General features: G+C 36.9%; 2 protein-coding genes across 2 annotated transcripts in view; one reads left to right on the top strand and one right to left on the bottom strand.

The window, feature by feature from the left end:
- Positions 1-13,986, top strand: part of LOC123563663 (E3 ubiquitin-protein ligase UBR4-like) — a 148,208-nt gene that overhangs the window by 24,377 nt on the left and 109,845 nt on the right. Inside the window, 3 exon segments of the mRNA XM_053524052.1 lie at positions 572-698; positions 1,323-1,510; positions 13,754-13,922. Coding sequence (XP_053380027.1) covers positions 572-698; positions 1,323-1,510; positions 13,754-13,922 — 484 coding nt within the window.
- LOC123546518 (uncharacterized) lies at positions 4,736-9,753 on the bottom strand. Its single transcript, XM_045332870.2, has 2 exons — positions 9,672-9,753; positions 4,736-7,350 (listed from the first exon to the last, which is right to left on the bottom strand). Exons 1-2 carry the CDS (start codon positions 9,692-9,694, stop codon positions 5,139-5,141), a joined length of 2,235 nt encoding a protein of 744 aa, XP_045188805.2. The 5' UTR covers positions 9,695-9,753; the 3' UTR covers positions 4,736-5,138.

Genomic DNA, 13,986 nt, shown 5'->3' with positions numbered 1-13,986 from the left:
TTTGCCAAATAACATATGATAAAGAGATCAGTAAACAGTTGTAGTGTACTTTCTGGCCACAATGGCACACTTACATTTCCCCTCGGGCCAGTATTGCACTGTTGGTACCATGATGGCAAGAAGGCACACAGCAGCCATATATTAATCTCTTAATAACAACCTGTTGAAAAATAGCATCATTGTACAAGTTGACTCAAAGTCTGACTTACCAACGTATTCAATTTCTGTTCCTGTGTTTCATGAAAGTGTGTTCTCCATGACGATTGATGAAAGACATTGCATCTGAAATCACTCACCCTCCACGTCTGATCCATGTGGAGAAGTTGTCAGTTACTTACAGAGAACAGGTTGCGTTGTTGCACTGGTACAGAATCCAGGAATACTGGTTAGGTTAACTGCCCAACGTAACATAACTTAAATACTACTAAAAAATGCGCTTAACCTAATACAAACAAAATGAAAATCTGGAGTCTTACCAACATCTTCAAAATTTCTGTTTTTGTGTTTAATGATAATCTACAATAGTTGTGGTTAAGAGAAGCCAGATGAGTTGTATCACTTGCTGTTTCAGGCATGTTTAATGAAGAGGTTAAAACAAGGGTCAGAAACATCGGAGACAAGCAGCAGCAGTGCCTCGGACTCTAACACATTCTACGAGGATGACTTCAGTAGTTCTGATGAAAGCTCAGAAGAAGATGGTAAGAATTTAGAATTTCACTTGCATCAAATACAGTGACAGGTGTATTCGTTTAGTAATATACAGTTGAAATTCAATATCTCAAACTTCCTAATCTCATAATTCCAGCCATCTCGAAGATATTTTCATGTCCCGTCTCGAAAACATGTGCACAAAATGTCATTTTAAGTTAAATTTCGGTTATCTCAAAGTGAAACACTTGGTCCTTTGGAATTCGAGATACAGAGTTTCAGCTGTATAATTTGCTTAAGTTTGAATGTCTTAATTATTTTCAAGACATTTAGAAGTAGCAAAATTACGAGTTTGTCAAGAGATATTCTATCGTACCTGATCTTGCAAAATACTCCCTTGAATGAACAGCTGTAACTGACTAATATATAGGGATGAAATGGAACTTGCATTTATTTCTTTTGTGTCAGTACTGTATATCTCCGGTGTCTATAGCCATTCTTTTAAGAAAATATTCCTTAAATTGTTAAGTATTTTTGCTATGCCACATAGACCTCATTCTGTTATATATTTTAATATTAACACTTGCGTTAAACACATCACCAAACATTTTTATAGGTTAAGAATTATTTCTTGTCTAAAGCAAAATCTAAATTACTGCAATTTTTGGTTGCAGATGAAGATTATGAACCAATATTAGGACAGTGGATGGAAGACATTATGTCCCCATCATCACCCAAGGAGGCGGTGCCACCCCAGACCCTCCCACAGAAGTTTGAGGGTGAAGGTGGGAGTAAAAGGTCAAGGAAAATCAGTGCAGGGGATGGGACAACTCTCATACCTGATAAGCGAGAGCCAGATGGGGTAGGTTTTTCCTTCAGATTGCTTTCTTTTCTTGAAAGTGGCTCAGTCATAGATGTGTAAAAATAGTGTTTCTTTCTTATGATATATACACAGCAATGTAAATACCCATGGATACTATGCATCTGAGCTTAATTAGCATTCTGGATTTGAGCCTTGAATAAAAGGGAAAAAAATCTTTTTCTCAATCCAGAAAAATACGTGAACAAGTAGAAATGTAAACATCTGTAAACCCCACTGAGAATAATTAGAATCATTAACTGCTGGAGTTTACCAAGCATTATGATCATACTGTCTGTGGGTGATCATACTGTCTGTGGGTGATCATACTGTCTGTGGGTGATCATACTGTCTGTGGGTGAACATAATGTATGTGGGTGATCATACTGACTGTGGGTGATCATACTGTCTGTGGGTGATCATACTGTATGTGAGTTTAAACTACCTGTGATGGATCTTGAAATTGATTTGTATTTGTATTATGAAGAATAGACATTGAATTGACACGGGCTGCTCAATTCAGATAACAAATGGTCACATTTACTCAAATTTGTTAAATATCAAAGAGAGCATATTGATCAATTAATGGGAAGGCTTAATTTGTCATTCATCAGTTTTGTTGTTCACAGTTCTCAGTTAAAAGTGATACTATTTAGTCCTTAATAAGTAACAGAATTTTCATTCTATCTGTGATTGAATGCTATTGATGGCATTCTTTTCTGTCTATGCTCTTCCGTAGACAGTGTTTTAGTTCTGTAACTACTACTAGTTTAACTGGTTATTATTTTTGAATCTTTAGACTGATATTGTAACAGTTACTGACAACTTTCACATACAGACTAAAGTTAGTCATGTAATTACTCAAATGTTTAGCCAACTTACCTAAGCAGGTATTTGTGTCATCAAGTTACCATGTAGTGCACAGCATACCAGAAGAAAATGGTGGCCTTATTTCAATGTCGTAACTAGTTTTTTCATGGTTTTGGAAAATGATGTTTAAAGATTTGAGAACCAATGGCTTTATACTACTTACAGCCTTGTTGAACTAAAAGCCTGTTTATGTTTTACAAGGCCACAAATTCACCATCAAACAGAGGTCATAGAGGCATATGGTACTTAATGACACTAAAATCTCAATTTTGCCAAAAATGGACTTATATCATTGTGGAAATAAGGCAGAAATATCTTCTGGTTTATTAATTTAGTAATTCAGTAGCAGACCAAAAAGTGATGTCTGGGCTAGCGCTGGGTTGAAAAAAGTTTGAGCCAATTTTTACGCCGCGGATCAAACAGGCTCGCACGCTCATTAGCGTGACCATGACAGGGCTTTGGTGGGGTTTAAAGGGGGCTTTGCCCCCTCAAGGTTTTGGGCTTTAGGGTATTTCAAATGTCTAGATCTATTGCAGCAGAAAACACCATTAACTGAATGGTCTGTCCTTATGTAATAATAAGCATTAAAACAGTTGATCAAGGATAAATTTATTTTTAACCATAATTTATATCATTTCACAATATATTAACAATATAGGCTCGCACGCCCATTCGCATGTCCACGACAGGGCTTTGGTGGGGTTCACAGGGGGCTTTGCCCCCTGAAGCTTTTGGGCTTTAAGGTATTTCAGATGCTTAGATTGCAGCAGAAAACACCATTATCTACATATATTACATCATGCTAAATGCTTCATTACTGAATGGTCTGTCCTTGTGTAATAATAAGCAAAACGGTGCATCAAGGATAAAAATACAACGGATTTGTATACAAACGCGATCTCTCTTATTTTCCATTTTTAGCTGGATATAGTTTCACTTTTCACAGATTTTGCTTTCTTTGCAGGAGGTAAACAACGTGATTCAGACCTATGTTTTTCAGTCATAATGACAAGCAAGAAATTAATTTTAAAACATTTTATTATATACACACTGGCATCAATAATGAATTACTCATATGAAATAATTTTATTTAATTAACCTTTTTTGACCAATAAAGATCAAACACATTACCTTTCAATATTCTTTAATCTTGTCTTTTGATGACATAATGAAAGATGGCCCATTATTCAATCAAGGAACTTCAATCAGGGCATGTGCCACAAACAAACACCTTTGGTCCATGTATATTCATTAATCAGTACCAAATTAGCTAAACAAGCTGTGAGAGATGCTTTTAATTACCCCAAGGGCACAGGTTTATTGTCACTTGATAGTGTTAATGGACCATGGACAGTGCCTCTTGTTTATTGCACGTTTTGTCACAGTCTGTCTTGGTACTCTTTGGTCCAAAATAACATTATATAAAAATTGACTGGTTTTAATTCTTAAAGTAGGATATTTTTAAAGTTTGAGCCATTTCTGAATTTTCTTGAGCCAAAATGAGCATTTTAAGCATTTTGCTCAAAATGCCCATTCCAGTGCTAGCCCTGGATGTTAAAAGAATGTATTTTACACTACATGAGATTCTATATTTCATGAAACTCTTTCATGAAACTCTATAGTGAAAACCTGTTTGTGGTTATTTCTTACAATTGACAGAATACTTTGTCTGAGATTTGTTTGTCCACAAGGTAGTTAAGGTTTTCAAATACAGTTTCAATAAAAATTATAATAATCATTTCCTTGCTATCCTAGCTGGGGGTAGGGTTGGTGGGGTGATGGGAGAAGTCAGTGTTATGCTGAAGGTACTAGGTGACCCTGCTTTTTCCGTAGCCTGCCAGCTTAGCTCAGTAGGAAGAGTGGGATTTATGGATTGCAGGATTGTGAGTTTGAGTCCTAGGTCAGGTGTATGTTCTCTGTGGCGATTTGATAAAAGACATTATGTCTTAAATCATTCTGCCTCCACCTCTGATTCATGTGGGGAAGTTGGCAGTTACTTGTGGAGAACAGGTTTGTACTGGTAAAAAATCCAGGAACATTGGTAAGGTTAACTGTCTGCCATTACATAACTGAAATACTGTTGAAAAACTGCGTAAAATCCAAAACAAACAAAATATTTTTCCATAGGAAAAAGACAAGCCAAGCTACATTGTATGTTGTTACATCAAAATCATGACGTCATAAACTATATGTGCGATTTGAAAATTTGTATTATCTTTTAAAGTTTTGCAGTGATAGACAAGAAAAAGTATTTCACATGTCTGCCAACCCTGTCCTTCACAGACAGGCATGTAAGATCCTTACAGTCTTCTGTGCATGAGTAATTCCTGTGTCTTTCCACAAAATCAAATTCCATAGTATAGATGAAATTACAATTTATTATATCTTTAAAATCTGAAATTCACACAAACAAAATTGTATAGTTCAAATGTATAGGATGGAAGTACCATGTTTTTACAGAAAGTGGACACCTTTGTTCAGTAACACTATTGTCCATCCAGGGTGACCAGAATTATGTATTTTGCTTTGAAATATTATAAAATCTATGTCTGAAATTCTTCAGAAATTAATGAAGTTTTTTTAGTTCCAAAGCTGATCTGGTTACAAACAAAACGCGAAATATACATCACAGGTAGCTAATTATCTTCTATACAATTCCTATAAAATTTTCTGGAAAATATAGAATTTTCTAGTTTTCTCTGTCTTTTCAATATATACATATGATAGTATTTGCACTTCCTTTTGATCTTCTGTTTTAACTTCAGTTAGACTTTTTCTGCTTTTTGTATTCGAAAAGCTTTGTTAGAACTTTTATCTGTGTTTTTCTTTGACTAGGATTTTCGATTTCTTCAATTTCTTGTGATATAGTTGGTCCCGCTGCTATCAGACTTACACCACAGCCGTTAATTGCCCTAACCTTCTGTCCTACCAGTTTTGAAAGCAGTCTGCATATGTGCCATTTCGCGACATTATTACTGTCCTGTACGTCAAGTGATTTCAGATAGCAACAGAAAGCGTCAACATCTTGGTCTTCCATTTCCATACATTGTCCAAGCAAATTCAAGGCTGTGTCCCGGTGTCCTGGATATGGTATACAGTGTACTAAGTACAGAAAATTTACAAGGGAACGTATTTGTTCACCATGCTGATTCAGATGTCCATAAACCTTGTACTGTAAGAAATACATGTAATAGAGGGGGTCAACAACAGCCCAGTCCATCCATTTATACATATTACCTCTCTGTGACTTTTCTTCCTTTGAAGAGCGAAACATTTCATACACCATTTCTCGTGGCACACAGTTCCTCTCATATTGCAAGAAACTGACGCACGCTCCAGCAAAGTTTGGAATTTCTATTTCGTCCTCCTTGAAGTTGATAGGCCATTTCTGTCCCATATGTCCCCCGTGACAAACACACATTTGATTAACTTGGCTGTAACGGGTGTCAATATCTCGCAGTATAGACCTTGTGCTGATTATGTCTCCTGCACAATATGTTGCAGATGCAAATTTAAGTCTGCTGGACAATGCATCAGAATTCATTCCCCCTGAATACCAGAACATGGCTTCTTTTGAAATGAATTTGTTGGCGCTGATATTGGCTGATGCAATGGCTGACCCAGTTGTTGTACATAGAAAAGCTGCCATCTGATTGGCTACTGTTTGTTGAATAGCACTTCCTGCAGAGTTAATAGAGTGGCAAAGAAAGCGAGACAAATACTGGAATAAAAATGGTAGTTCTACCTTTTTTAGAAGATCTTGATGAAGAGTATAGAGTTGGCTGACAAAGTTGAGGAGAAGTTGTCCAGAAATCTCCTGTTCAGTCTGTGCTTTGGAAAGAATATTTTTAATTCCAACATTTTCTTTGCTCCGTTTTAACTGAAGTCTTTTCCCAAGGTTATCTATAGGGATCTTGAGAAGTATATGAAGAAGAGTGGTACTGTTAACCAAGTTTTTCAACCTTGGAAGAAGCCTTGTTCTTTCTTTGCTTGAAAGAAGTCCGGACATTAAATTGTTCTCTAGTATGAAATGTGGACAATGTTCAGACGATATGAAATGGCTCAACTTTTCAAAGCAATACAGTAAACAACTAAGCAAGTTATCTTCCTGCCAGAAATCTGTTTTCGCTTCTTCTATGCAGTGAAATAGGACAGTTTTACACATATATTTGGAAATGTAAGTTTTACCAGGTGGATTTAAATATGATTTAAGAATCATTTTCATTAACACATAGCACCTTATCTGTATGATGTTTAAAGTTCTCATGAGATACCTCTCTGCTAATGGCGTAGATATTCTCCATTCGTATTCTTCATTTTCACTACCCTTGCTGGCTTCAGGAATGACAAAACACCCTGTTGTCTCGCAATATTCCTTCATTTCAGTTGTTGGCCAGTGGGCTTGGTTTTGCTCTTTCTTCCAATCCCTTGCTGTCTTGGGCCAAGATTCACACATGTAAAAAAATGTTGTTTCAACTTTAGATGAATCTGCTTTTTGTGGCGCTGGAATTTCTGGACCAAAGTGTTCCTTCATGGGGTCATCAGGATAAATGCGATGAGAGACACCTTTATCATATTTCAGTAGCTCCCTATTTTCCAAGCGAATGAGACTTTCATACATTTCAATATTTCGGCCCATTATTTGCAGATGACAATACCCAGGTGGCACTTCATTTTGGAGCATCTGAAGATTTTTGACATTTTCTTTCCAGTCGTTCTTGTCCTGTATAACATTATAGGCAGTTTTACACCACAGTATATGACAGTTGGATTCTAAACCCAAGGTCGTTGTTCCTTCTGCAGTGCTGTCAAATATATAACACTTGCCTTTGTTTTCAACAGGAATTGTCATCATGACTTCACTCTGAGAGGACATGTACCTTCTTTTCTTCACCATTTCGTCATTCACTCCAATTTCATCAAGTACCTCTGATAATTTCAGGGAAATGTCAATGTCACCTTCCCCCGACATTCTGCAGAAATAGAAAAAATGCAAATACATTTAGTTAAGCCAGCCTGCTTATCTCAGTAGGGAGAGTAGAGATCTACAGAGCATGTGATTGTTGGATCGATCCCTGAGTATGCTCTCCGTTATGATTTGATAAAAAACACCTCTCCACCTTTGAGATGTGTGGAAGAGGTGGCAGTTACCTGTGGAGAACAAGTTAGTACTGGTACATAATCTAGTATAGCTGGTTAGGTTAACTGCCTACTGTTACATAACTGAAATACTGTTGAAAAATGGCACAAAACCGTCCATGTTTACAAACATGAAAGTTTATTTTATGGACTGTACCATCTAGTGTTATTGTATTGTGTACAATCAATATTTATAACCGTGGAGGGCATTTTATACGAATTTTGTGATGTATTGATTCAAAAGTAAAATCTTAAAAAAATAATCATTTATGAAATTATGTTTTGAAAAAATAGCCTTTTTTTTTTTTACAAAAATGCCATGAACTTGTATGCCAGCATCAGAAACGACTAATCAGATGTTTTTATAACTGTCAGGCTTTTATTTTTGGTAAAGCTCAATGTCAGAATCTAAAGTGATGTCAGCTGTACCATGGGAAAACAGCATAGTTCAGCTGACCCTACTGGTTTTACACAGATGCCCGACTGTGATGAAATAATGCACGGAATGGCACCTGGGATCTTTCTCCATCACCATTTGACCTGACATTGTGTTGGTGCAACAAAAACAAAACAACCAAAAAAACCCACAAGAAACACTGTTTTGAAATTCGTAACACCTTGAGGAAAGCTATTAACAATGAAACCTCCCAATAAAGCATACACCTAAAAACTAATCTACTGTTATCATTCATTAAGTTTCCAGTTTTCTGCATGATTGAATAAAGTAAAAGATGTGCAGTGATGTGGGGTATAAAGTAGTGCATTTTTAATAAGTAAACAGCAGACCTGAATCTGGGTCTTCTGTCTCTACAATCCTTTATAAAGCAGAGTACTAATTTGCTTAGTTAATGTAGATTTTAAAAACTTTTACTACTGTTTGTGTATATTATCAAGGTTTGTATGTGTGATACATTATTCCTAGAATTTTATGGTAAAAAACATGTACTGTGTAGATGCTCCATAAAAACTGACTAAGTAAATCAAATTCATTGCATCATAGTTATGTACATTGTTTTTAATGTTATCTGTCTGTTGAAGAGCTATTTTTAATCCCCCGCCGTGGCGGAGGGATTATAGGAATGGTCTGCGTCCGTCCTTCCGTCCATAACAAAATCGTGTCCGGTCTATATCTCCTAAACCCCTTGAAGGATTTTCGTGAAACTTTGGTCAAATTATCACCTCATCAAGACGATGTGCAGAACCCATGAGTCAGCCTTGTCGGTTCAAGGTCAAGGTCACAACTCAAGGTCAAAGGTTTGAGCCTTCCATTTTGTGTCTGCTCTATATCTCTTAAACCCCTTTAAGGAATTTTATAAAACTTGAATCAAATGATCACCTCATCAAGACGATGTGCAGAACCCATGAGTCAGTCATACCGGCTCAAGGTCAAGGTCACAACTTAGGGTCAAAGGTTTGAACCTTCCATTTTGTGTCCGCTCTATATCTCCTAAACCCCTTGAAGGAGTTTTATAAAACTTGGGTCAAATGATTACCTCATCAGAACGATGTGCAGAAATTATGAGTCAACCATGCCAGCTCAAGGTCAAGGTCACAAATAAGGGTCGAAGGTTTGAGCCTTCCATTTGGTGTCCACTCTGTATCTCCTTAACCCCTTGAAGGATTTTAATCAAACTTGGGTCAAATGATCACCTCATCAAGAACCCATGAGTCAGCCATGTCAACTCAAGGTCAAGGTCACAACTGAAGGTCAAAGGTTTCAGCTCTGTATCTCCTAAACCCCTTGAAGGATTTTCATGAAACTTTGGTCAAATGATCACCTCATCAAAACGTGCAGAATTCATGAGTCAGCCATGTCAGTTCAAGGTCAAGGTCACAGCTAAAATCAAAGGTTTTACCGTTTCACTATCCATAGCAGTGGCGGGGGGTTTAGCTGTCTTTCAGACTGCCTTGTTAATGTTAGATTATGCTGGTTGTATTTATAATGTTTTGACATAGCAGTTCATGTCTTGACCTTGAAAAACAAGTTTCAAATCTGATAACAATTTTACATTATATTCATATGTGTGAGTATTCATTTGAATTGCAGTTTAACTAAAATATAGATGTTTTAAAGTAAATACATGCAGATAAATCTAAGTAAAATGAATACCAAGTAATTATTTGTATTCTACAAATACTAAACTTTAACACTCACCTTGAAGCCGCAGAATATATCATGCACCAGTAAATGCAATTAGATTGTAAACAATATTTACTACACCTGTATCACGTTTAACATATCTGAAGGACAGATTATATAAATGGACTTTTGTCATACATCAGTAAATCAGGGGATACAATTCAATCATTTGATTCTTGCTACAAATTGTGTGTTTAGTTTCCCTAATATACATTTTATAAATAAATGAACTTGTCAACCAATGAAAATCTTTAGAATATTTGACTGACCAATGCAAATCTGATCATGATATTCCAAGCTCACTTTGAAAGAATTACCAATAGATTGTTAGTTCATAAAGATTACTTTAACCTTTAGCCTGCTGGCTGCAAGTGGTTTTGCCATTGCCACCATGCAAACCAAGTCCAGCCTGCATGCCCTTGCAAGCTGATCTTGGTCTTCACTGTTTGCTATTCAGTCAGTAAATTTTTAGTGAAGACCCCTTCAAATATTAAATGGTACTGATGGACCAGTCCATTTTTAGCTCATCTGATTTTTTGAAAAAAAATGATGAGTTATTGTCATCACTTGAGCGGTTGTCGGCGTCGGCGTCGGCGTTGGCGTTGCCTGGTTAAGTTTTATGTTTAGGTCAGCTTTTCTCCTAAACTATCAAAGCTATTGCTTTGAAACTTGGAATACTTGTTCACCATCATAAGCTGACCCTGTATAGCAAGAAACATAACTCCATCTTGCTTTTTGCAAGATTTATGGCCCCTTTTGTACTTAGAAAATATCAGATTTCTTGGTTAAGTTTTATGTTTAGGTCAACTTTTCTCCTAAACTATCAAAGCTTTTGCTTTGAAACTTGGAATACTTGTTCACCATCATAAGCAGACCCTGTACATCAAGAAACATAACTCCATCTTGCTTTTTGCAAGAATTATTGCCCCTTTTGGACTTAGAAAATCAGTTTTCTTGGTTAAGTTTTATGTTTAGGTCAGCTTTTATCCTAAAGTATCAAAGCTATTGCTTTAAAACTTGCAACACTTGTTCACCATCATAAGCTGACCCTGTACAGCAAGAAACATAACTCCATCCTGCTTTTTGCAAGATTTATGGCCCCTTTTGGACTTAGAAAATATCAGATTTCTTGGTTAAGTTTTATGTTTAGGTCAACTTTTTCTCTTAAACTATCAAAGCTATTGCTTTAAAACTTGCAACTCTTGTTCACCATCATAAGGTGACCCTGTACAGCAAGCAACATAACTCCATCCTGCTTTTTGCTATAATTATTGCCCCTTTTGGACTTAGAAAAATCATTTTCTTGGTTGAATATTATGTTTAAGTCAACTTTTCTCATAAACTATCAAAGCTATTGCTTTAAAACTTGCAACAGTTTTTCACCATCATAAGTGGACACTGTACATCAAGAAACATAACTCTATCCTGCTTTTTGCAAGAGTGATGGCCCTTTTTAGACTTAGAAAATCATGGGTAGGACAATATTTCTATTATACAAAAAAAATCAGATGAGCGTCAGCACCCGCAAGGCGGTGCTCTTGTTTAATCCCCCGCCATGGCGGAGGGATTATAGGAATGGTCTGCGTCCGTCCTTCCGTCCGTCTTTCCGTCCGTCCTTCCGTCCGTAACAAAATCGTGTCCGGTCCATATCTCCTAAACCCCTTGAAGGATTTTCATGAAACTTGGGTTAAATGATCACCTCATCTAGATGATGTGCAGAACCCATGAGTCAGCCTTGTCGGTTCAAGGTCAAGGTCACAACTCAAGGTCAAAGGTTTGAGCCTGCCATTTTGTGTCCACTCTATATCTTCTAAACCCCTTGAAGGAATTTTAAAAAAACTTGGGTCAAATGATCACCTCATCAGGACGATGTGCAGAACCCATGAGTCAGCCATGCCGGCTCAAGGTCAAGGGCACAACTCAAGGTCAAAGGTTTGAGCCTTCCATTTTGTGTCCACTCTATATCTCTTAAACCCCTTGAAGAAATTTTATAAAACTTGGGTCAAATGATCACCTCATCAAGACGATGTGCAGAACCCATGAGTCAGTCATGCCGGCTCAAGGTCAAGGTCACAACTCAAGGTCAAAGGTTTGAACCTTACATGTTGTGTCCGCTCTATATCTCCTAAACCCCTTGAAGGATTTTCATCAAACTTGGGTCAAACGATCACCTCATCAAGGCGATGTGCAGAACTTATAAGTCAGCCATGTCGGCTCAAGGTCAAGGTCACAACTGAAGGTCAAAGGTTTGAGCCTTCCATTTCGTGTCCACTCTATATCTCCTAAACCCCTTGAAGGAATTTTATAAAACTTGGGTCAAATGATTACCTCATCAGAATGATGTGCAGAAATTATGAGTCAACCATGCCAGCTCAAGGTCAAGGTCACAACTAAGGGTCGAAGGTTTGAGCCTTCCATTTGGTGTCCACTCTGTATCTCCTTAACCCCTTGAAGGATTTTCATCAAACTTGGGTCAGATGATCACCTCATCAAGAACTCATGAGTCAGCCATGTCAACTCAAGGTCAAGGTCACAACTGAAGGTCAAAGGTTTCAGCTCTGTATCTCCTAAACCCCTTGAAGGATTTTCATGACACTTTGGTCAAATGATCACCTCATCAAGACGTTGTGCAGAATTCATGAGTCAGCCATGTCAGTTCAAGGTCAAGGTCACAGCTAAAATCAAAGGTTTTACCCTTTCACTATCCATAACAGTGGCGGGGGATTTAGCTGTCTTTCAGACTGCCTTGTAGAAATTTAGCATGGTAAAGGTTTAAGAATGATTTCAAGTGTTTGTAGTTTTGATACTGCTAGCTATATGTAATTAAGTAAGAATCTAATCAGCTTAACTCATTGTAAGTTAAAACTCGAGTTACTAAGTTTTTGTTTGTCAGATGGTCCAAAATCAGCATTTGATTTCATTTTTGTTAAATCTCTGATTATATGTTTGAGCCTTAAGAAAGAAATTTGAAAGATAAAACCTTGATAAATAAAGACAAAAGCTAGATAGAGGAAGTAGACAGGTAAGACTTATACATCCTGGTTAACTTGGTTAACTTTAAATACTGTAAAATTACTTAATTTTGCTAGTATTAAGTTTTTGCTGTGTTTTTATATGCCCGTCTCTGAAAGTGTGGGGTAAATTATGTGAACACCTGCGGTGGATAGGAGGGCAGGTGGTCGGCGTCCAAAGCATGTCCGCTCTTGAAGTCAAATAGTTCTCATCCGATCTTCAACAAACTTGCTGACATCGTTTGTGGGCCATAATATCTCGGCCAAGTTCGATAACTTTACAAATCGCCCCAGGCACTCTAGGATTATGGCCCTTGAATGACTTGAAAAACTGTGAATTTAGCCTTGTCTGCTCTTTAAGTCAAAGTTTTAATCCAGTCTTCACCAAACTTGCTGACAATGTTTGTAGACATAATATCTGGGCCAAGTTCAATTACCACCCAAATCACCCTAGACTCTCTTGGATTTTGGCCCTTGAATGACTCGAAAAACTGTGAAGTCGAACAGTTTTCATCCGACTGGCGTATCTTGTTTATTGTTCAAAATTTACTATTTCATGAGTTATGATTCCTGGATTTGTAATTTTACAGATAAAATAGATGATTATTTTGCTATTTGTTTGAGATTAAATTTCTTTGATTGGCTTAACCAATAACCATGAACCTAGCAGAAGTAGACCCACAAATACTAATGATCTCACAGTAACAACCTAAGGAGTATTTTATATGGGACACACTCTCTTCTAGACTTAAACCTTCACACTGCCTGAATTTTATTAACTGGACCAAATTTACATGTAGGACAATATTCCACCAATGATAATTCATTCATGATAGTTTCTTGGAAAATACACAATACTGTATAATTTTAAAATTGTGAATACTGAAATATAAAAATAATCTTATCATGGCTGAAATTTTTATTTTGTTAAATTATTAGGAGGGGTTTTGTTCTTTTCATGAAATGTCAAAGGGAGGTGTTTTTTTTTTCAGAGAGATTTTGTCCTGCTCCTGCCAGCGAGATTCTTTTTACATTTTATTGTCATCTAGTTTAGGATCAAATGGGATATTCTTTTCTCTTTTACAGTATATAAGCTTAGCATCAGGCGTGCTTCAGTTCCTGAACACATACTTTATCAGCACGGGAGACGAGGTGTTACAGAAGTTTCTCAGAGATTCCCTAACTGAAGACCACATGGCCAGCCTCGCTGTAGTCATTAAAGATATGGATAAAGAATCTACCAGGATCAGTTCAGGTAGAGTCAGATTCAGAACTGTTTAACAGATAAAGTTTATGCACCTGGTAATAAGGTGGTTATA

The sequence above is a fragment of the Mercenaria mercenaria genome, chromosome 15 (genome assembly GCF_021730395.1).
Source record: "Mercenaria mercenaria strain notata chromosome 15, MADL_Memer_1, whole genome shotgun sequence".
NCBI lineage: Eukaryota > Metazoa > Mollusca > Bivalvia > Venerida > Veneridae > Mercenaria > Mercenaria mercenaria.
This window is presented reverse-complemented; position numbering and strand designations above follow the sequence as displayed.

What these genes read in the sequence shown, in the direction of transcription:
- LOC123546518 (XM_045332870.2), bottom strand. Translation starts at nt 9,694, where the DNA reads ATGATATATTCTGCGGCTTCAAG. An exon ending in ATATATTCTGCGGCTTCAAG is followed by an intron (nt 7,351 to 9,671) that starts GTGAGTGTTAAA and finishes CTATTTCTGCAG; the next exon opens with AATGTCGGGGGAAGGTGACA.